Source organism: Sciurus vulgaris, assembly GCF_902686455.1.
Source record: "Sciurus vulgaris genome assembly, chromosome: 3".
NCBI lineage: Eukaryota > Metazoa > Chordata > Mammalia > Rodentia > Sciuridae > Sciurus > Sciurus vulgaris.
In genome coordinates this window covers 123,954,231-123,978,930 of record NC_136463.1, presented here as the reverse complement: position 1 = coordinate 123,978,930, position 24,700 = coordinate 123,954,231, and the positions used below count along the sequence as shown (strand labels likewise).

General features: G+C 35.7%; 1 protein-coding gene across 7 annotated transcripts in view; it reads right to left on the bottom strand.

Moving 5' to 3' along the window:
* Positions 1–22,173, bottom strand: part of PPIG (peptidylprolyl isomerase G) — a 50,282-nt gene extending 28,109 nt beyond the window's left edge. The window contains exons 1-7 of one of the 7 annotated variants that reach the window (XM_079135481.1): positions 22,026–22,173; positions 5,687–5,734; positions 5,191–5,265; positions 5,022–5,096; positions 4,623–4,730; positions 3,395–3,439; positions 2,722–2,813 (exon numbers count right to left, since the gene is read on the bottom strand). In XM_079135481.1, coding sequence (XP_078991607.1) covers positions 2,722–2,813; positions 3,395–3,439; positions 4,623–4,730; positions 5,022–5,066 — 290 coding nt within the window. In that variant the 5' untranslated portion in view covers positions 5,067–5,096; positions 5,191–5,265; positions 5,687–5,734; positions 22,026–22,173. The other 6 variants (XM_079135474.1, XM_079135476.1, XM_079135475.1 and 3 more) reach the window with 6 other exon arrangements.
* Positions 22,174–24,700: the final 2,527 nt, after the last annotated feature.

The window sequence follows — 24,700 nt, the reverse complement described above, 5'->3', positions numbered from 1 at the left end:
ATGAAGTCCTGGGTTTTCCTTAAATAGCTTAATACAGGATTATCATCTGACCTAGGAATTCAATTATTATTGTGATGATTACAAACTCCAACATTCCTTTTATATTCCATTTCTAGGTATATAACCAAAAGTACTGGAAGCCAAGACTCAAGCATTAGTGTTCACTGCAGCATTACTCACATTAGCTAAAAGGTAGAAATAATTCAATGTCCATTAACACACCAATGGATGAATATGATATAAACATAGAGTAATATTCAGACATTAAAAAGGACTAAAGCTGTGAAACATGCTGCCATGTAGAAGACCTTATCTTGGAAACATGCTAAGTGAACCAAGTCAGACACAAAAGACAAATATTGTATGATTTCACCCAAATGCAATATCTACAATAGGCAAATTTAAGATTAGTAGTTACCAGGACAGTAGGAAAAGGAAAATTGTAACAGAATGTGGGATGATGAAATAGTTCTAGAAACAGATTGTAGTGACAGCTGTGTAACACTGGGAATTTAATAAACATGAATGAACTACACAGTTAGAAGTGGTTGAAAGGAAAGCCAGGTATGGTGGTTTGCAATCCCAGTGGCTTGGGAGGTTGAGGCAGGAAGATCTCAGGTTCGAAGCCAGTCTCAGCAACTTAGCAAGTCCCTAAGCAACTCAGTGAGAGATCCTATATCTAAATCAAATATAAAAAAGGGTTGGGGATGTGACTCAGTGGTTAAGTGCACCTGGGTTCAACTTCCGTACCGAAAAAGAAAGAAAAAGTGGTTAAAAAGCAAATTTTATATTACACACGTTATAGGAAATGTCTTTTTCCTTTTTAAATCGAAGCTTTGGCTGGAGATATGACTCAGTGAGAGTGCTTCCCTAGCATACATGAGTGAATCCACAAATAATCTGTGAATAATGAGGTTCAACTGTTTTAACTCTTCTAATTAATTATGGAGAGATACTCTATGTAAACATCTTGTTTCTGGTTAACACTGCCCCACTAAGTTTAGTATTCACAGAAGATTCTTGCCTTAATCAATTATTATTGTGATGATTACAAAACGATGAGTTTTCTAACTTCAACATTCCTCTTATTATTTATTAGTTCACATTTTACTAAGAAAGAGCTTTTCTTTTCTCCCTTATTTATTTACGGTACTCCCCACTTATCTGTAGGGATATGTTCCATAATTCCCAAGGGATGCCTGAAATTGCAGATAGTTCTGAATTCTACATAGCTCCAGGAAATTATAAAAGAGATTAACAAAAATAACCAATAAAACAGAATGATTATAACAATATGCTCTAAGAATGCAGTCTCTCTCACTCAAATTCTTACTATACTCATCCTTCCTCTGGGAACAATATGAGATGATACAATGCCTACATGATGAGATAAAGAGAAAAGGATGATAAAGAGAAAAGGATGTAGTAACATCAAGTACTACATCAGGGCTATGCCAAGTACTGCAATAACTTAACAGCTTATCTAATAATCAAGAAGACCACTAAATAACTAACAAGTAGGTAGGATAATAGTATGAAGACAATGGACAAAGAAACGATTTCTAAGACAAGCAGAACAGTGGGAGATTTCATCAAGTCAGTCAGAACTTCAAATTTATGTACTGTTTATTTCTGGAATTTCTCATTTAGTATTTGCAGGGTAACAAATTAAGGAAAGCAAAACTACACATAAGGTAGGACTGCTATGCATCCCAGTATGGACTCCTGGATTCCTATTTTGTTTGGGTATAATCTAATAATAATGTTGTTATTATTATTATATTTAATTTTGGTACTGGGGATTGAACCCAAGGGCACTTAACCACTGGGCCACATCCCTAGCCTTTTGATTTTTTTTTTTTTTTTTTTTAAATTTAGAGATAAGATCTCGATAAGTGCTTAGGGTCTTGCTAAATTGCTGAGGCTGGCTTGAACTTGTGATCCTCCTGTGGGGAGCCATCCATGTCTAGCAGAATCAGGCTTGGCTGGGCCATGGGACACAGAGGTCTGACTCCCAGGAACTGACAGTCATGGGAGACTGTTTCAGACCGCTGGGGAGTAAGTGGCCCTGTACAGAGTGGCTCACCATCTGAGGATATGCTAATTCCCTAAGCAAATGGCTTCCCTAACTGCACCCATCCTGTTCTTCACAGAAGAAACCCCTCCCAGTCTGGGCCCCTTTATCTATTTATCTATAAATAAAGGTGAAGGTGGGGTCCTCCATGTTGTTGGAGGCCAGATCTGGTATGGCATGATCTGCCATACCCCCTTTCCATTTGAAAAGAGTATCGGCTCTTGTGTTCACTGATAAGTTTATTAGTAAATTGATCGCCAGCACCATTGTCCTCTGACAGAAACTCTTCCCTTCATCCATGTGGGACATGGAAACCCACCACATACTCCTGCTTCAGCCTTCCAAGCTGCTGGGATTACAAACCTGTACCACCGTGCCCAGTCTAATATTATTATTAATTCTGATGCTCAAACTCTCACAATTTCGCCAATAGAAATGACTTTATCTGGCTCTCATATCCTCTTGACAAATATGTTATCTGAAAACTTTAGCAGACTTTTCAACTTCTCCCTTCAATAATTCTTTGTTCTTCCTCATTAAATAATTCCTCCCCTTATAGGTTTCTCTCCTATCTATTAGTGATCAATGGTAGGTACACAGAGAAACAACAGAAAATGGGATTTGTTAAACCATAAAATCATAAATACTTACATGAAGAATTGTGAACCATTTGTATCCTTCCCTCTGTTGGCCATTGACAAGAGAAATTCTTTGTTGTGTTTAACAGCAAAACTTTCATCTATAAATAAGTAAAAATTTTAGTTACATTATAAACATATGAGAATAAGTATATGAGAAAAAAGTATATGAAATAAGAAATAAAATTTCACCTAAATGCAAAAAGTAAAGATGAACACTAACGGATTAGTTCAACATTCACATGCTGATAGTTTTTCAAGCAATCTTTACTTAATAAAAAATTAAGAGAAAACAATTTGGGAAAAAAAAACTGGCCAAATTTCATAATATCAAAAATATTTTAAAAGATTTTCATACAAAAAAAAGGACCTTCTAAGGAAATACTGCTTAATCTTTTAATAAAGGTTAAGACTGAGGTATTCAAGTTCCTAGCCTACCACAATTCTTAGAGTTCAGTACAGAGCATTGAACCCCTTCAAGTAACATGTACTAATGGCTTAAAAACAAAATAAATTCATCTCTACAAAAAGTGTACCACATAAATATTTTCACAAGAAAATTAACCTTTAATAGTTGTAGTTGAATATTAGTACACTAACCAACAATCTAATAGAATCAACAATAACCAAATGAAAGAAATGTAAAACATTAAAAACGTAATTTAAATGTAAACATTTTTACCTTCAAAAAATCCTCCATAAATAGATTCCCCTCCTCGACCATTTCCTACAAATGAAAAACAGATTCAGAATTCTCAAGACAATAAACTCCTTGAAGTTTTGAAGTTGCTACCTAAAACAAAATACTTCCTACAAAGCAGGTGTCTGAATGATTTTGAATCAAAGGATCAACAGCAAATTATAAGATTAAATTTATGTCAACAATGACAAGATCCCAAATTACTTTCTTTCACTTATGATGTTATAATAAGAATGTGATAAAGCATAATTAGATCCTTGGAAAAAAGTTTTCAGAGTCTAATGATGACTACAAAAACTAATAACACTATCTTCAAAGTGTCTTTAAAAATAGTTTTAAGCTGGGTATGCATGTTTGTATTCCTGACTCAGAAGGCTCAGGAAGGAGGTTCTTAAGTTCAAGGCCAGTGTCAGCAATTCAGCAAGCTCCTAAACAACTTAGAGAGACCCTGTCTCAAAATAAAACATAAAAAGGCTAGGGATATAGCTCAGTAGTAAAGCACCCAAGTTTCTGAAAGCCCTGACACCATGAAAAACTAACAAAAAAACTATATTCTATAGTAAGAATTCCAAAATCAAACACATAGCCAACAAATTTAGAGATGAATACAGTTGTTATATGTCCAGAAGCAAATTTCTGAAAATAATTTACACATTGACAGTTAAACTGGAGCTCAGGATGGTGATGCACATCTGTAATCTCAGCTACTTAGAAGTCTGAGGCTGGTATAGGCAACTGAGAAAGACCCTATCTGAAAAACAAAATAAAAAGGGCTGGGAGTATAGTTCAGTGGTAAAGCTCTTGCTTAGCAAGCATGAGTCCTCAAGTTAAAATCCAGTTAAAGTAAAAAAAAAAAAAAAGTGAAACTATTTCCTATGTGTTTTCTTCCATGCATTTCTGAGTACTTCTATAATTTGACCAATCAAAATGAGAATAAAATCAGAGTAAGACTTCTAAGGACTTGCCTAACATTAAGATCTATGACATACAAAGAATATAAATAGGGCTGGGGCTGTAGCTCAGTGGTGGAGCACTTGCCTCACACGTACCAGGCACTGGGTTAGATCCTCAGCACCACATAAAAATCAAATAAAATGAAGGTACGGTGTCCATCTACAACTAAAAATACTAAAAAAAAAAAAAAAAAAAAAGAAGAAGAAGAAGAAGAATATAAATATGTGGTTTTCTTTTGTGGTAATAAAGGTCTCACCTTCACTGAAGTCACCACCCTGAACCATAAAATCCTTGACAACTCTGTGGAAGAGACAACTCTTATAATGCAATGGCTTCTGAGTTGATTTCCCTGTCCCCTTTTCACCTGTAGAGAAGAAAAATTAGTAAGATACATAGAGGCATAAAAATCAAGGAAGCAGTATCAAAGCAAAATCACTTATGAAAGTTTTTGCCATGTAAAATATAATTCCTCTTGTAAAGATTTCTTTAAACTATAGACATTCACTACTTTCCAGAATTAAAAAAAAAAAAAATCATTTATCATTTTAAAAAGCCATCTATATTTTTTTGGCAAGTGCAGAAATCAATCTTCAATAAAATCCATTACAACTAATATTTCTAAGAGTTATTAAGGCAACTGAAAATGTGAACAAACCTGTACAAAGACAACGAAAGTTCTCACATGTTTTGGGGCACACATCAGAAAATAATTCAAAAACAACTCTTCCAGCTGAAAAAGAAGGTAATTGGTTTAAACTTCTTTACTAATTTAAACTATTAAATACTGGTTTGTAAGTGTTAACTAGGAACATTAATATTCTTACCAGGTTGATTGTTAATGGCGATGTCAAAAAAACAACGAGGACGCTGAACCTTTATTCCCATGGTTCCAGTGCAGACTAAAATAGAAAAGTTTTTTCTGAATATCTGACAAAAAAATTCCATGAGGAAAAACTAGAAATATAGATTGAATTATTTTTTTATGTGTATTTCCATGAGGTAAGTCATATAGATTATTAACGCTCTCTTTATAGGGATTTGTTTTATGAGGAAAACAGAGAAGACTTCAAAGGCTTAGCCATAATCATATAATCAAATTTTAACTCTATCAACCTAATATAAGATTACCAGCCCAGGGCTGGGGCTGTAGCTCAGTGGCACAGCGCTTGTCTAGCATGTGTGAGGTACTGGGTTCAATCCTCAGCACCACATAAATAAACAAATAAAATAAAGGCATGCTATTCATTTATAACTACTTACCAGCCCAAACAGAAAAGTGCATTAAGTTTATATGACTACTGAACTAAACAGGCAGATTACCTTTAATGAAAAAAGAACACCAAGGGCAACTGATTCAATCTTTTGCTCCTAGAAGACAAAAATGAGAGTTCTGATTAAAACATGAGAATTAATAAAAAATAAAAATGGCTGGGGATATATATACTCAATAATGAAGCCACCAATACTGGTGGTGGTGGTGGTGAATTCTAAATACCACCAAAATTAAATCATCTATGAAGAAGAAAGTAGAGTTTTTGTTTTGGTACTGGGGATTGAACTCAGTTGCTTAACCACACAGTCATATCCTAAGCCCTTTTTATTTGAGATACGGTCTCCCTAAATTGCCAGGGCCTGGATAAAATGCTGAGATTGGCCTTGAACTTACACAATCTTCCTGCCTCAGCATCCTGTCATTGGGATTACAGCTGAAATCCCCCAAAGTAGGGTATTTTAAATGATAGTAATATATGGTAGATATAAATTCTGAGTAAAAGCACAACATTAAGTTTTACATATGAGGCTAATCATAAGCAATAGCCTTCACTGATGTGCTATTACAGACATACCAAGGAGGGAGATATTGTGTAACAGCTTTATCTACATAGTAGATACCTACTTTTAACAGACATTTTTTTTTTTTTTTTTTTTTTTTTTTCCTGGTCAGCCTCTTATTTTAAGGAATTAAAATTCTGAATGTAATACCTGATGGGGGTTGAGAGTTTAAGGTGAAGAATAGATGAAACAAAGTCAGTAAGTATAAATAGCATCCAAACTGACAGATTATAAAAATGGCAATTTCAATTATTCAGTACAGACTAACTAAAATGTGTATGCTCTTATGAAAATGAGCATATTTAAACTAAGTTGGTGGCTCAGCAAACAGTACAAACAGTGTTTTAGTTCCAGAAAAGCTCTAAAAGATTTATAGTCTCTATCCTGTATAGATCCCTCCCCTTATCTTTGTTTGTTTGTTTATTTGTTTGTTTCCAGGAGCTATAGATTGAACCTAAGGCCTCACCCATGCTAACCAAGTGCTCTTCCACCGAGCTACATCCCACTCTCTTAATTAAAGTTTTTACTGAGACAACTGTAGATCCACATGTAGTTAAAGGAAATAATAGAGAGACCCAGTATGAAGTTCACAAAGTTTCACCCTAGAATAGTTTGGATAAACATTCCCCAAAAGTCCATGTATGAGAGGTTTGGTCCCAGGGTGTTGCTACTGGGAGGTAATGGAACATTTAAGAGATAGGCCTAGGGGAATTCCAGCCTTGTCTTCTTATCTTTGCTTCTGGCTGAGCAGTTTTCCTTTGTCACTTGTACTTCTGCCATGTGTTATCATAGACCTAAAGTAATGTGTGCCCCATCTTGGACTGGAATCTCTAAAACTGTGAACCAAAAGAAATCTCTTCCCTTTATAAGTTAATTATCTCAGGTAATTTTATTATAGTGCAAAATTGCTCAATATACCCCTAATAAGAACATTTTGCAAAACTGTTACATCATAGCAAAACTAAGGCTGATACAACTTACCTATTTTATTGATATGTCCCCAGTTTTACTTATATACATTTAGTTCTACACAATTTCATCACTTGTGCAGGTTCATATATTCACTACTAACCATTACCAATTTTACATAAACCATAAATCAGAGCGTTCAACAAAAGCAATGGAAAAAGTGAGGGACAATAACCCCCTTGTACAAATTACCAGTGACTTCAAAAATACAAATTATATGTATTAATCTATTTGTTTAGTGTTAGTATATGAATTAGGGATTAAATTATATAAAAGATTATGTTGTGTTTGAATTTAGCCCAAGTGTTGGTATATTCACTTATTCATTTTTGGAATTATTGCATGGAAAAATATCATTTTCTCCTAATTTCCTCCATCTCCAAATTCTAACAGATACAATGGATACTGGTATTATTTTAAATAAAACAAAGAAAAAAGAAGTGGTATCTTTCAAATCCTCCAGAAGTCTACAGACATGAATTTTCTTTAAAAACAAAAAACCTAGCAACTTTTGTATCCTGCTAAGTTTGTTGCATACAGCATTTTGCTAGTTGTATATGTGGAACTGAGAATACTCTGAATCCACAAATCTGAGGAAACTATCCTAATTTATAGAAAAACATTAAATTACTTAGTCCCCAGTTATCTTTTATCTTCTAGACAATTTTTACTGTAGGCCTTCTTAAATTCTCTACTTTGGGGATAAAGAAAAAGTCAGAAATAGAATTTTTTTAATACTATTTTCCTCCAAACAAACTTCTACAGCTTGTTTTTTTTAATTATAATGTCACAGGTGGTGATTTCTATTCATGTGTTTAGGTACAGCTTCATCCAAAACATGTCAAACTGTTTACTATTATACTTAATACCTTATAATAGCATATTCTTCAAAACAAACTCCAAATTTGAAAAACAGGCAAAAATTATTAAAGCTGAAAAAAAGAACCCCTATTTGTCCATAAACTTTCAGATGAAATCTTTGATGATTCTTTAAGCTTCTCAATTCCCAGACACAATGAAAATGATCCTATATTTGTGGGACTTGGAAAATGGCATGACCACCACCACTAATTTACAGAGTTAGAATAGGTTGGGGCTACTAGAATGGTGGTTTGTTCTGTTTCCTGATATGAGTGCTGTGTACAGGCAAGTTTACTTGTGAAAAACACTTGAGTTATGTGCAGGAATTTCTGTACTTTTCAGTACAGTGTTATACTTCAATAAAAAGTTTATTCTGTCAAAAATAATTAATATATCTAAAACAAAATTCTTTATTCTCCTACCCTCATTCCCTCAAACAGACAGTAAACATGATCCCTGTCCCAGTTGCTAAGTATGAAAACTTGTAGTCATCTTTTGTTTCACTCTCCCTCATACCTCTTTTTCCAAAATATTTAGAAACAGCTCTAACTTCAAAAATTATCCTAAGTATTCTCACTACCTTTCCTATTACCATCCTGCCTTTTCTGGACTACTATAACATCTCCCACCTGGTTTCTCTGTTTTTTATTTTTAGTCCTGTACTATTAGCCACAGAATAATCAGAATGAAATGATTCTTTTAAATCATAAAACTCAGCCAGATATGGTCAAACATACCTGTAATCCCAACTACTCAGGAGGCTGAGGTGGGAGGATCACAAGTTTGAGGTCAGCCTCAGCAATTTAGTGAGCTCATGTCTCAAAAAGTATAAAGGGTGTAAGCACAAGGCCCTGGGTTTGATCCCCAGCACTCAAAGAAGTAAAAAGGGTTGGGGTTGTGCATCAGTGCCACTGGGTTCAATTTCCAGGACTGGAATCAAATAAGTAAGGAGGTAGGTCTGGCAGCACACTCCTGTAATCCAAGAGACTCAGGAGGCTAAAGCAGGAGGATCACAGTTTGAGGCCAGAACCAGCAACTTAATAAGGCCCCCAAGCAACTTAGTAAGACACTATCTCAAAAAAAAAAAAAAAAAAAAGGGTCTGGGAATATAGCTCAGTAGTAACGCACCCCTGGATTCAACCTAGTAATTAATAAATATATACATAAATAAAACATCATGTCATTCCTCCTTTTTAAAATCCTAATGTCTTATAACCACACTTGACCAAAATGTTTTCCATGGATTTTAAAGCTCTAAACCAGTACTGTCCAGCAGAAATATGAATCACATAGGTAGTTTTAATTATTTTAGTCACCACATTTTGAAAAGTAAAATCTGGTTAAATTCAGTAAACTATTTTACAAATATCAATATATAACTGATATAAAAAATGTAATTAAGGGCTGGGGTGTGGCTCAGTGGTAGACTGCCTCCCTGGCATGTGTGACACCCTGGGTTCAATCCTCAGCATCTCATATAAATAAATTAATAAAGGTCCATGGCGGTGGGGGAGGGAATGTAATTAAGATATTTTACATTCTTTTTTGGCACCAAGTCTTAAAAATCCAATGTATATTTTGTATTTTCAGTGTACTGCAATTCGAACTAGTCACATTTCAAATGCTCTATAACCACAAGTACCTCATGGTTAATGTATTAAAATTACATAGTCTAAATATTTTAGCTCTCATTGACCTGTAACTACCTCCTATCATTTTCCTTAACAGTACTTCAGTCACACTAGTACTCGTGCCGTTCTTCACACATCCCATGACCTATACCCTTGTCTTTTCCTTTATTTACTATTCCCTCTATGTGGAACACTCTTACCCCAGAATTTCACATGGACAATTCCCTCATTTAAGTCACTGTTCAGGTAACACCTTCTCTTCAAAGGCCATCCCTAACTACTCTATTCAAAACGTAACCCCAATACTTTCTACTCTCTTCCTCTGCTTTGTTCTCCCCATCCACCCCAGCATTTACTGTTAACTGACCCTTTATTATAAATTCAAGTTTTTATATTAACCTCTTCTCATGAATACAAGCTCTATGACATGACAGACCTTGAAGTCTTGCTCCCTTCTTAACCCCTAATGCTGAAAACAGTGCTAGGCACATGGCAGGAAATCAACATTTATTAAATGAATGAATAAATGTAAGAGGATAAGGACAGTAAGAATCCAACATTAAAATAATAAAAAGTGGAAACTCCCAAAATGGGAGAATAGTTGAATAAATGATGATATGTACATGTTATTTAATATTACTTAGCAGTTCAAAAGTGGTATATAATAGCTGGATGTAGTGGTGCACACCTATAATCCCAGCTACTTGGAAACCTGGGCAACTTAGACCCTCTCTCAAATGAAAAATATACAAGTGCAGGGTATGTAGTTCAGTGGTAGAGTGACTCTGGGTTCAATACCTAGTACCGAAAGAAAAAAAAGAGAAAGGAAGAAAGGAAGGAAGGGAGGGGAGGAGGGAAGGAAGGAAACAAGCAGACAAACTCTATATAACTAATCCAGAGCTGGGATGCAACTTAGTGATACCAGAGTGTTTGCTTAGCATGAGTAAAGCCTATTTGATTTAAAAAAAAAAAAAAAAAAAAAAAGAATCTTGTTCAGACAATCCGAGAAACCTATCCTAGACCCTGCCTGTCCCCTCAGAAGGGATGCACAGAAGTACTTTTTTAGCACCATAAAATAATATCCTATTTCTACAGAATAGGACATGGGGATTAGGGACAGAAGTCAATGATACCTTTAACTGTATGTTTTAAATTTTGCAATGAGAATAGGTTCATCTTAAAATTAGTAATACAAAAATAGTGGAAAATATATGAAAACATTAAAAGTCTATCTACCTAAAATCCCAGCAGCACTGGGAGGCTGAGGCAGGAAGATCACAAATTCAAACCTCCACTTTGGCAACTCAGCAAGACCCTGTCTCAAAAAAAATTTCTTTTCTTTCTTTCTTTCTTTTTTTTTTTTTTTTTTTTTGCAGTGCTGGGGATTTGAACCCAGGGCCTTGTGCTTGTGAGGCAAGCACTCTACCAACTGAGCTATATCCCCAGCCCCTCAAAAATTTTAAAAAAGGGCTGGGATCTGGGCTCAGTGATAAAGCACACTTGGGTTCAATACCTGGTTAAAAAAAAACAAAAACAAAAACAGTATGGGGGGGGAGAATCTATCACTAACTGAATGGGTTGTACATGAGTTTTACTTTAGTTTTTCCATATCCCAGGTTTTGTACAACAAACTTATAAGACCAGTCTATGCAACAAGTTTTTCCATATCCCAGGTTTTGTACAACAAACTTATAAGACCAGTCTATACAACAAAGCAAGACGCTGTCTCAAAATAAAAAATTAAAAGGGCCGGTGAAGTTGCTCAGTAGTACAGTGCCTCTGGATTCAATCCCCAGTATTGCACAAAAACAAAAAACAAATGATTTAAGTCTAAGTTGGGCACAGTGGTATATGCCTGCAGTTCCAGCTACTCAGGACGCAGAGACACGAAAATCTCAAGTCCGAGGTCATTTGGATTACTTATCAAGATAAAACAAACAGTCTCAAAACAAAAAAATAAAATGGCTGGTGATACAGATCAGTGGTAGAGCACCCCTGGATTCAATTCCCAGTACTATAAATAAATAAATACATTTAAAAAAAGAGACTTAAGACTAGAAGATCTTAGGAAATAATCTCTTCACAAAATTGTGTGCCACAATGAAGTGGAAACTAAGCAAAATACATGTGAATATTTCCTAAACTCTGAATATTAAATAATTTTTAGATTTACTAAAAATGAAGTGAACAATGGAGATAAAGTCTTGAACTCATGAAAAAAAATTATTCCTATTTGTCTTGAGGAAATTAGAAAAATATTTTCAACAAATTCATCAACATACAGATTATACACATAGGAATGGCAACATTAGGGGAATACTTTGAGTAGGGCCATCCTACTCAATAGAGTGCAGAACATTAAGCAACCCTGGCCTGACTTTTAAGTATCAGTCACGATGATAATCAAAGAAAATCTCACTGTCCCTTTGCCCCCCAACTTCACGACCACTACCAAAGGTGTCCATGTACCAAACAATAAGCACAAAGGCCACTTAATGGAAAAGGAACAGAACATTTGCAAAAAAAGTAGAATAATTATAAAAGGCACCTACAATTTTCTTAAGCAATGTGATATTAATAACCATTTTAAATTAAATTGCCTTTGGTATATTTGTCATAATAATGAGTAATTAGAAAAAAACTAAAATGTCCAACGTAACAGCTAAGTAAATTAGTTCACCAGAGGGACTACCTCTGAACACACAAGTTTTTAAAAACACAGAAAAAAAAAAGTCTGTTAAATACAAAATGAAAAATTTTAAAAACTAACAGTTGAGATTTTAAGTATAAAAAACTACATACAGGATAGGAAAATATACATTTTCCTATAATAGTAAAAAAAAAAAAAAAAAAAATTGTCCAGTAATAGGAATTACTAAAATAAATGATATGCTCGTGAAGCAAAATATCACTTAGCCAGTAGAAATCTTATTTTTTTTATTTGTTCTTTTTAATTATACATGACAGTAGAATGTATTTGGACACATCATACATACATGGAGTATAACTTTCCATTTTTGTGGTTGTCCATGATGTAGTTACCCTGGTAGTGTATTCATACATGAACACAGGAAAGTTATGTCTGATTAATTTTTCTGTCTTTCCTATTCCCATCCTCCATCCTTTTCCTTCATTTCCCTTTGTCTAATCTAGTGAACTTCTATCAACCCAACCCACACCACTTACTGTGAATTAACATCTGCATATCACAGAGAACATTCAGCCTTTGGTTTTTTGGGATTGGTTTAAGAAATCATATTCTTTCCTATTACCTATTAAGATATTTTTCACTTATTGAAGTGACAAAAATAAAAAATATTGACGTCTCATACACTGTTGCTGCTAGTGAAGGGGTAGATTAATAATCCTTTGCCAATTTAACAACATATATCAACCCTGTCTCAGTAATACTTCTAGGAATTCATAGGAATTTGTATTATGTATATTCTTACACATTTTCAAAACAGAGTACGTACAAGTTATTCAATGCACCATGATTTGCAATAGTAAAACACTGTAAATCTAACTGGCCATTGAGGAAGGACAGGTCACATAAATCTTAGTATATTCACACAGTGTATAATATATACATACAGATTACACAAACTGTAGCAGTATATCCTACACAATGTGCAAAGCCATAAACAAGTGAAGATAGTTATACTGCTATGTAAGATATTAAAAAGTGGGGTGTTGCAAGCAAGGGAACAAAAATGTGCATAATTTGTATTCTTGGTATATTTTTATTTTATTTACTTATTCTGCAGCACTGAAGAGTGAATCCAGGGGTGCTCTACCACTGAGCTACATCCCCAAGCACACCCAATGGCCCCCTTTTAGATAAGAGTCCTGTTAAATTGCTAAGGCTGGCTTCAAATTTTCCATTGCCTTACCGAGACTCCTGGGTTTTTGGGATTATTACAGGCACATACCACCATGCCTGGCTGTTGCTTGCATATTTTTATTTACTTTTTTTTAATGAGTCCAAGTTTATTTACTCTTTTCAGTGTCTCACATTTAATAAAGACTATCAGTGACCAAGAATTACAGGCAAACAAAATAGAAAAATTGAACACCAATTAGCTTTTTTTTCCTAATCTTTTAACCAGTATTTCTTAAAGTGTTATCTCAGAATCCACCTTCCTTTTAATAGTTAAAATTCAGTGTCTTGGAGCCCATTAGAACTATGCAATCACAATTGGGCTTGTGGCCATTTATTTTTAGGCCATATGTATGATAATTATTCCTTAATAAACATCAACATTCCTTTCAATGATTTCCTATTTTGTCTCTTCCCTGGAGCAAATCTAATATTTTTAGTTTTTTAACTTCTAAAATTTTTAATTTTTTTTATTAGAGCTTTTATAGTTATATATAGAAGTTGAGTTAATCCTGATAAACTCATACATGCATGGAAATTGAATTCAGTTCATGATATCCCTCTTTTTCCTCCCTTTTCTCTTCCCATCCTCTCCCCCCTTTCCCTCTTTGTATATTATTAAAAGAAAAGGGCTGGGGATATAGCTCAATTGGTAGAGTGCTTGCCTTGTATGCACTAAGGCCCTGGGTTTGATCCCCAGTATCGCAAAAAAATAAAACAAACAAACAAACGAACAAACCTAAAACAAACAAAACCCTGTAAATATTTGCTTAATACAGAGACATCTGGCAGGGTACAGTTCATGTGTCTATAATTCCAGACACTAAAGAGGCTGAAGTAGGAGCATCACAAGGTCCAGGCCAGCCTGGGAAACTTAAGTGAGACTCTAGCTCAAGAAAAGGGTGGCAGGTGAGGGAAACGACCAGGGTTGTATGTCAGTGGTACAGCACTTGCCTGGCATGCTGGTGGAAAAGGAAAGTGGTAGCTAGAAAAAAGGAGTAAAAGGAAGGTTCATTTTTGTTTATTTTTCAACTATATAACCTCCTATACCTTTTCAATTTAATACCACACAAAAATATAATCCATTAAAATTATTTTTAAATGGCAAAAAAACTGAAAAAAATTACCAAAGACTTTGGATTAGAAAATCTGTATTAGATGAAAATGCAAGTTAGAAAAATAACATATAAATCACAAATCATATCAGTATGAAAACGAGGAGTTACACTAAATCATTAATAACTATTAGGCTTGGACCATGAATTAAAGGATATTTCCTTATGCATTTCTAATTTCAATAATTTCTTCAATAGATACCAATTTTATAATCAGGAAGAAATATTTTAAAATACTAAAAAGAGAAGCTTTTGCCTATCAATAGCAAAGAACTTCTAAAAAGAGTAGGTGCTGTATGTCGATAATCCCAGCAACTTGGGAGGCTGAGGCACAGGGGTTTGAAGCCAGTCTTGGAAATTTAGTGAGATCCTGCCTCAAAATTAAAAACAAAGGGGGGGGGGTGGCGAATATAAAGTGGGCGAGTAGCTCAGTGTTACAGCACCCCTGGGTTTAATTGCCAGTACTGCAAAAAAATAGTAATAATAAATCTAATACATGTACAAACCGGAAGAAATATGATTTTACATTACTAGTGACAGTACACAGTTCCTCTGGAAATAATACATGAAATCCTTAAGGGCTTACAGTATGAACCAGTAAAACTCAACTGCAGGGAATTTGGAAACTATTCCAAATTTAGAAAGCCTTCAAGTATAACGTTGGCTTAGCACTCTTCTTAGTAATGCATAATCAAACAACCTATTCGATAGTACAAAAAATGTTTAAATTATGGTCTCTGGTTCAACAAAATATAGTTATTAAGGCAATACTTACTAGGATTAACTATTTTGAAAATGTTCTTGTGAAAAATAATCAAAATGGTGCTGGGAGTGATAGCACATATCTGTAATCCCAGCAACTCCCAAGGCTAAAGCAGGAGGATCACCAAGTTCAAAGTTAGCCTCAGCAACTTAGCAATGTCCTAGGTAACTTAATGAGACCCTGTTTCAAAATAAAAAATAAAAGGGGCTAGGCAATTTACCTGTTACCTCCCCTACCCCTGCCAAAAAGAAAAATAATCAAGATGGGCTAGAGAGGGCTGGGGAGATAGCTCAGCTGGTAGAGTGCTTGCCTTGCAAGCACAAGTCCCTGAGTTCGATCCCCAGTACCACAAAAAAAAAAAAAAAAAAAAAAAAAAAGATGGGCTAGAGGTATATAGCTCAGTAGCAGAGCACTAGGATGTGTGAGTCCTTGGGTTCAATCCTCAGCACCCTTCCTCAATAAGATCAAGATATAAAACAATATATGCATAATCACATAAACTACTCCAAATCCTCAAAAGCAGGGAAAGATATATAGGGAAGAAAAAGGCTGCAAGAAAATAATCATTATTTCATTTGGTTTGAAGATTGTAAGGATTTTGCCTGACTTTACTTCTTCCTACTTGTTTTTAATTATAATGAAGAAAACAATTCTTAAAAAAAAGAAAATAGCCAGGGGGCTGGAGTTGTGGCTCAGTGGTAGAGCACTTGCCTAGCATGTGTGAGATACTGGATTCAATTCTCAGCACCGCATATAAAATATAAATAAATAAAATCAAAATAAAGGTCCATTGATAACTAAAAAAATATTTAAAAAAGAAAAAACACAGCCAAGGGTAAGTGGTGCATGCCCATAATCACAGCAGCTTGGGAGACTAAGGCAGGAGGACTGCAAGCTCAAAGTCAGCCTTAGCAACTTAGTTAGGTCCTAAAGAACTTAGTGAGACACTGTTTCAAAATAAAAAGTAAAACAGGCTTGGGGTTGTGGCTCAGTGGTAGAGCACTCGTCTAGCACGTGTGAGGCACTGGGTTCGATCCTCAGCATCGCATATGAATTAATATAATAAAGGTCCATTCAAAAAAAAAAACTATGTCTCTAACATTACTAAAATGCTACTAATTGTTACTCATTACTAAAAATTTACTAATTATTAATGAGGAATTGAATATAATATTTCCTCTATAATTGTGATTCCCAGATATTATTAAATAATATCTAAAATCAGACACAGATGAAACAACCATCTGGTCAACTTTTCATTTCTTCAAGAAAAAGTATGAGGAAAACAATGCTAAAGACACCAAAAATTCAGGGAAACATTGAGATTATAAAAATTTCAAAAAAATAATTAGTGAATTGCCTAGAAGACAAAGCTTTCAGAGTATTCTGTCAATTTGTCACAAATCTGTCCAGTCTGAATGAGCTGCAGCTGTATCTATAAAATCCAGAATAACATTTTTCTTGGAAAAACAATTATCACACCTGGCAGTATGCTCCATTTCTGTACAGCAATCAGCATAACCTGCTCCCATCAAAGAAAATACCTATGTTCTATTTGACCTACTTCTTCCCATTGCTTATTAGCTGTTACCATTCATCATCTACCTGACCTCATGAAACTCACCTTATCTGGCTGACCTCCTCAGAAATTTGAGTGTGAAAGAAAGAATTTACTTTCTTCATAATAAAAAGTTTTTGTTTTTTTGCGGTGCTGGGGATTGAACCCAGGGCCTTGTGCTTGTAAGGCAAGCACTTTACCAACTGAGCTATCTCCCCAGCCCCATAATAAAATGTTTTAATAAACAAGTAATAAAGTCAATGAGCTCAATGAAAAAACTAGTTCATATAAAAATACACAAAATCCTAATAGCTATATTTTTAAATAATTTTATACATTCTACTTTTTGCTATGTAAATGATTATGTTGTCAACAATATCAGTCACTTATGTCAACAGTAATATTTAAAAATATATAAAATAAGATTTCTAAATTTCTGCAACAAATACATTTCAAATAGTGAGAGGTAACAAGTTCATCTTGCAGTTTCACACATAAAACAATTTCTGTATTCATCTTAAAATAATATACTGAAAGGTGCCAGGAAAAAGAATACAAGGATCTAGGCAGCTAATTATTAAATTATATGGAGTTTGTAATTAGGCAATAAATAATGCAGTGATTTTTTAAAAAATATTTTTTAGTTGCAGATCAACATAACACCTTTGTTTTATTTATTTATTTTTATGTGGTGCTGAGGATTGAACCCAGTGCCTCACATGTGCTAGTCAAGTGCTCTACCACTGAGCTACAACCCCAGCCCATTGACTTCCTTACATTCAAAGTAATTTGGAACTTCAGTCATCATAGCACTGAGTCTTGAAAAGTATAATATTTTTTAACTATGAAGATGTTAAGTAAGTCTTTGCCCCTTCTGATTTCCTTGGCTAATCCCTAAGATTCAATTTAACCACAGTATACACTCTGGCAACTTTACTGTCTCTTTAAGGCTTACATGATCCTCCTTCACTGAATCTTATTCTCATAAACTTGTTTGAAAATTTAATCAATTCAAAACCTTTGTATCTTCTACACCAAGCATAGTGCCTAACCCAGGTCTTTGTCAAATACAAAGAATGTTGGCTAATGGAACCACGAACAATGGTTTTATTATAAAAACCTTTTATTATAATCCAGTGTCCTTCCCCCTATATACAGTGCTTCCCGCATGGAGTATTGCTAATATTTACCTTTAAGCAGTAAGTTCTCCCAGAGCCTACCAGTAATCATCCTCTCAGTCTACCCCACCATTGAAATTAAGCTTATTCTTTAGCTCTTCCTACTGGGATATATTCCATAAGAAAGGTTTTCCCTTTCTTTCTTTGTAGAATCCACTTCTTCAGTTCAGAACCAAGAAACAAACAGGACATTCTCATCTGCTGAGTTTAATAAAACAAGTGACAATTTTTATACAAGATTTCTAACCCTAAGTGCAACCATGTAAATTAAATTAATTAAAACTACTGCAGATCTTTTAAGATTACTTTCAAGGAAAGCATTTTAGCATTCATACCAGCCTCTTTAGCTTACTCCTAAAGTAGTTCACACAGATCAAAAGAGAAATGAAAATAGACTGCTTCAAAAACATTTGGGTACATTTATGAATGTCAGATTACTACTAAATTAAGTTAAAACATGCTAATATTCCAAAGCATCAGGAAAGACAACTACACTCTTCCATATTAATGCCCTTTCTTTTACTGTTTCTGATAAGACACAAACCACTGGGCTGGTAGCAATATGATTAACAGTGTACAGGCATTTCTGAAAATATTATTTTTTTTAAGAATTTAACCTTATTTTTATTTGTTTTTTCTGTGGTGCCAAGGATCAGGCCCAGTGCCTCACCTGTGCGAGGCGCTCTACCATTGAACTACAACCCCAGCCCTATGAAATCCCTGAGTTCTTTATGGAACTTAAAAAGAAAAATCTATAATATTGCCAAATTCAGGGTTCAATAAGGATATTATACACTTATACATCCAATCTCAGGGATATAAAAATGTAATACAATTATGTTAGTACTGAAGCACAAATACAAATAAATACTAAATGGGAAATCCCTGCTAATATTCTTTTTTGGGGCAGGGAGGGTACTGGGAGTTTAATGCAAGAATAATTTACCACTGAAATACCCCAGCCCTTTTTATTACTATTATTATTTTTCATTTTGAGATAAAGTCTTACTAAGTTGCTAAAGCTGGCCTTGAACTTGCAATCCTACTGTCTCCCAAATCCCTGGGATTACAGGTATGTGACACTATCCACAGCTTCTGCTAATATTTGTAATGTTCTGCCTGGAATTATCTATTTTTTATAATGGTAAATTTATCCCTCTTTCAGAGATATACTTATATCATTCTAGACCCACTTTATTTAATCCAGTAATTCTTAGATTAAAAAAAAAAAGATTTTTGGAGCTGGATGTAGAGGTATATGCCTGTATTCCCAGTTATTTAGGAGACTGAGGCAAGAGGATAGGAAGTCAGAGGCCAGCATAAGCAATTTAATGAGACCCTGTCTCAAAAATAAAAATAGGGCTAGGAATGTAGCTCTGTAGTAGACTGCTTCTGCTTGCCCAGCATGCAGAAGCCATGGGTTCAATACCCAATACCACACATACAAAGACTGATGTTTACATTTATAAATATTACATACATAAGTTTCACAGAGGTTTGTGGTCATTTTAAGTCACCACTCAAAAAGTGCAAAAGGTTCCTTGTTAGTAAAAGCACAAAGTCCCAGTTATAGCAGTGTCTTGAATATTTATAGTACTCCCTATAATAAATTTCAAGATGTAAGTTTTCTGCCCTACAGAAATAAAAATACACTAAATTCTTATGTTGACCATATACCTTAAACCAGGGGGGAAAAATCACTGATACGAGACAGAGAGAGAGAGAGAAATTTAAGCTTAGTGCTAATGTTATCAGTAAAAATAGCACATAATACCACCACACAGCAAAAAGATCTGCCACAGGCTCTTCAAATCACTTGAATTAATAACCTGTGGATTCTTACTACAAATTAAGAGATATTTCAATACATTGAAAAAGACACTAAAAATAGACAATGCTAAGATTTGGTGAAATATGCTATTTGCAAAATAGGATTTCCTTATCAGTGAAAAATTCAACATGTACTTCCTAAAAAGGGCAACTACTGAAATAATCCAATGTAGTATTATAACTAACAGAACTAGTTCATCCTTTTATTATGAATGGCTGTCAATTTCCCTCTGCATAAAGAATAGATGCTACCTCACAGAATATCTAATTAAAAATACACAAATATCAAAATATGTAGAGATCATCTCTACTGCAAGATCAAAGTAACAAAGCCCCCCCTCAAAAAAATAAAGGCCTTTAAGAAGTCAAAGTAAAATTTCTTCAAACTCTTCACTCATTGGAGAACAACTAAGTTGTCACCGAAAGCCAATTTTAAACACGATTTATTAAAACTGAGTTTTATTTTTCAAGCACAGAGCTTATGACAGAAGATCAAGACAACATCACGCTGCAGCTGGAAAAAAAAAAAAGACTCAGAAAAATGACTGAGCCAGAAAAATCCTAATTTTATAAACTAGAAAGTTTGCATACTTGTACACACTTGCCATCTGGGGAAGGCAACCCTGATTATTGCCTGCAGGAGATAAAAAGCCTTAGGAAGCTAACACAACAATTCAAAAGCACAGAATCCTTTGAAACTCTATAAGATCGCAGGGCATCAATAATTATGAATCGTTAAGAAATTGTTAAGCAATGTACAATGAATTCTGTTTAAGACAGAGGTATGTAAATCGTTGTAGAAATAATCCCAGTCCAAATAGTTACAATAAAGGGTAGAGTGGTGCTAAAACAGCAAATTTTCAGGTATATAAAAACATGCAAAAAAGAAACAACCATTCTAGGTGTCTTCTCTGGACTTTTATGGTGCAATTACAAAACTTATAAAATGTTCACTCCCACCTCCCCAATCAGTTACGAACTAGCAATTATTGGCCTTTTCCTCTACGAAATGGTAAACACACACAAGCAGATATGTTTTTCCTCTTTTTGGTTTCAGCTTCTGAAAATTAATGTCTGATCTCTAAATTTCCTAAATATTTAACCGTTCCTAGGTCGTATTTGTGATCGCTAATACTAAAATTTGGTACTGCACAGAACGTATTCTTGTGGAAATTTAATGCACAAAATAGTACTTTTAACATTTCCAAAACGTCGGCATTCTCCTTGCCGGCATATGCCGACTTTGCTTCTTAAAAGACTAAACATGGGCCAAATTAGCACATTTCTCCTTAAGGCATATGGAGTTCTGAAACCATCATTTTTTCTTTCTCCTAAAGACTACCGTCCTCCTAAGAGGCCTGCGACGCCCACGGCTCCCCGGAAACGTGGGAAAACTTCCAAAGGGCTAAGGTAAGACCTTGAACTTGGGTTTTAGAAAATGCTTAACAAAGTGGCCTCTGCCAGTTGAGTATGCACAACAGCCGCTGTTCTGTGAGAAAGGTCGGAGTCGGAGGAAAGCTTGTATTCAATTTCAATCCTTGTGGTTCAGGCTCTTCGTCCGCCCTCTCTAACCCTAACCTGACAAGACATCGGGTTGCACCTCCCCATTCCCCACCAACCATACCACCTACCCGGCAGCAGTGCTCAGTCTTACGATTTTAAAGCTTCAAAAATCAACATAGCTCCCTAGAGTTCAGGCCGCCGTCGCTGCCGCCATATTACAGCTTGTGCGGCAAAATGCGTCAGGGAGCGAGGTGTGCGCCCGAGTGGGGAGGGCGGGGGCTGGCAGAGGAAGAGCGGTTTCCTAGGCCCGGGAGGCTTGGCCGGAAGCCTTCTCCAGCCGCTACAGCTGCAAAGCGAGCTCCGTGATCCTCAGGGGCCCCCTCAGGGCCCAAGCAGTACACATACCTCCAGGGAAAGACGGTTAACACAGCCCGGCCTACCGCGCCGGCTCCGCCCCTCTCCCGGTCCTTCCCGCTCTTGTATCCCGGGACTGCAGCAAATGACGCCACCAAAACAACACGGGCCTCGCGCCACCTACCTGCGCCGCTACAATTTCCTCTTCCCTGGGCCCGGTCCTTTAAAGCGCTTCAAATCTACCGCCGTCAGAAAAGGCGCTAAAGCCCACTAACCGCCTCCCTCCCCCACAACCCAGTCCCGGCGTGGAGAGAAAGCGTCGCGCCGGAAGTACGTCATGGATCGGTGTCTCCCGGCGTTCCCTGGTTGGTGTCACCACGCCCTCCCTGGAATTTTAGGGTTTCGGTTCCTTTTAAATTCCTGGTTTATGAGTAGCTTAACGCCTGTGTAAATTGAGTACGTTTGTACCCATTAAAATGCCATATAGTTTGTGAAATAGTTCTTCATTTAATAAACATATGTTAAGGCTCTGCCAGGCTCTTTTGAAGGACGTTCTACCTTCAAGGAGCTTCCAGTTTCACATTCCAGTGAAGGACAAAATACAAGTCCTAAAAACCAGTAATGAACCAAGTGTTATTTGAGAATTGAGGAGGAAAGTGGTTGATTTACGTTTTTGTCTTTAAGTCTCACGGTAATCCCAAGGTACAGATTAGATTTAATATATTACCAGACACACAACATAATCCCACCAGTTGAGGAGGATGAGATAGGATTCCAAGTTTGGGGCCAGCATGGGCCAAACCAAAAAAAACAACAAATACAAAAGCCTATATCTAATACGTTTAACTTTAATTGGTCTGTGAAATTGCAAATGACATAAATGTATTGAATCAAGAAGAAAGCTGTTGCAAGACACGGTGGTGCACCGTTAGTAATACCAGCCACACAGAGGCTCAGGCAGTTCCATTCATTCGGCAACTTATTAAGGTCCTGTCTCAAAATTTAAGAAAAAAAAAAAAAAAAAAAGATTGGGGATGTATTTCAGTGGCAAAGCATCCTTGCCCTGTGTTCAAACCACAGTACAAAGAAAAAAAAAATGTTAGCAGGACAGGGTGATGCACACCTGTAATCCCGGCTTCTCTGGAAGCTGAGATAGGGGGATCAAAAGTTTGAGGCCAGTCTAGGTAATTTAGTGAGGCTCTGTCTCAAAATAAAAAGGGCTAGGGATGTAGCTCAGTGGTAGAGTACTTGCCTAGCATGTGCAAAGCCCTGGGATGACAGATCTCCAGCACCACAGAGGAATGAAAGCCATTACAATAAAAGGAAACATTTTTTTTCTTTTCTTTGTACCAGAGATTGAACCCAGGAGTGCCTAACCACTGACCCATATCCCCAGCCCCTGTGTGTGTCTGTGTGTGCGAATGTGTACATACACATTTTATTTTAGAGACAAGGTCTCCCTGAGTTGCTGAGGGCCTTTCTAAATTGCTGAGGCTGGCTTTGAACTCATGATCCTCCAGCCTCAGCCTCCAGAGCCGCTGGGATTACAGGTGTGCACACCGTGCTGGGCTTAAATGGAAATTTTTAAATCTGCAACAATACTATAGCTTTAAAGGATACATAATAGATTTTTGGTGAGTGGGCCAGTTGAAAGGGCAGCTCTGCTCTCTGTAGTTATTCAAGGACCAACTTTCTTCCATAATGTTATTCCAAATACTCTAAGATCTTGTTGCATGATTAGAGTGTGGTGCTTTGGGTTTCACCTGGCATGAAGAGGAAATAAAAGGCAATGTCTAAATCAGGAAGTAGTGCATGCCACTTTTGTTCTAATTTTGTCCATGAGAACTAAATCACACGGCCAAAACCAGTTACAAGGTGCTGGGATATGTAATTTGGATATGTGCCCAGAGAAAAGACAAAAAGGTATTTTAGTGGGAAATTAATAAATCACATATGCCCTTAAAAGGTAGTTGTTTGCACACACAAAAAATTTACAATCATCAAAACATGGGTTTCTAAATGATGGTTTTAGTTTGTGCTTTACTTTGCCTGCCTTTTTAAAAGGTCAAATGTTGAATTAAAGACAAATTCATAAGCCATATGTGCTTATTGAGATATTCTTCTCAATACATTTTTACTAAGTGAACATACAGATGTAACCTTTACTGGATGAAGACATAAAGCAAGAGCAGTATCAACATCCCAGAAGCTTCCCTCTTTCCCCTTCTCATTAATTCTACTACTCCACTCCCCTAACACCAAAGATGACCTCTGTTCAGAGTCCCAGCAGCAGTAGTATTAGTTTTCCCTACTTTTGAACCTTATATAAATGGAATTATGCAGATGTACTCTTGCATGACCTTTGTTGTTTTCAGGTTTTAATAAATATAAGTAAAGCTTTATGAACTTTCTTACACCTAGTGTATTAAGGTACATATATTTTTCACATATGTTGGAGGTATACTTAGGAATGAAATTGCTAGATTTTTTAAAAAAATATTTTGTTTTAGTTGTAGGTGGACACAATACCTTCATTTTATTTTTATTCAGTACTGAGGATTGAATCCAAATCCTCACGTATGGTAGGCAAACACTCTAATACTGAGCCACAACCCTAGCCCTGGAATTGCTAGATCTTAGGGTGTAAAAATAAGTTCAGCTTTGATAGGTACTATCAAAGAGTTTTCAAAAGTGATTATAACAACAAATACTCTTATTGTGCATGCTTTTTGATGACAGTCATAGCGTGAGATCACAGTTACAAATAAATGAAACTCAAGTAGAAACAATTATGGGGACGAGGAGAAATATGTTGCTTTATAAGTCAAAACTGATGAACAGTGTGATAGTTCAAAACTA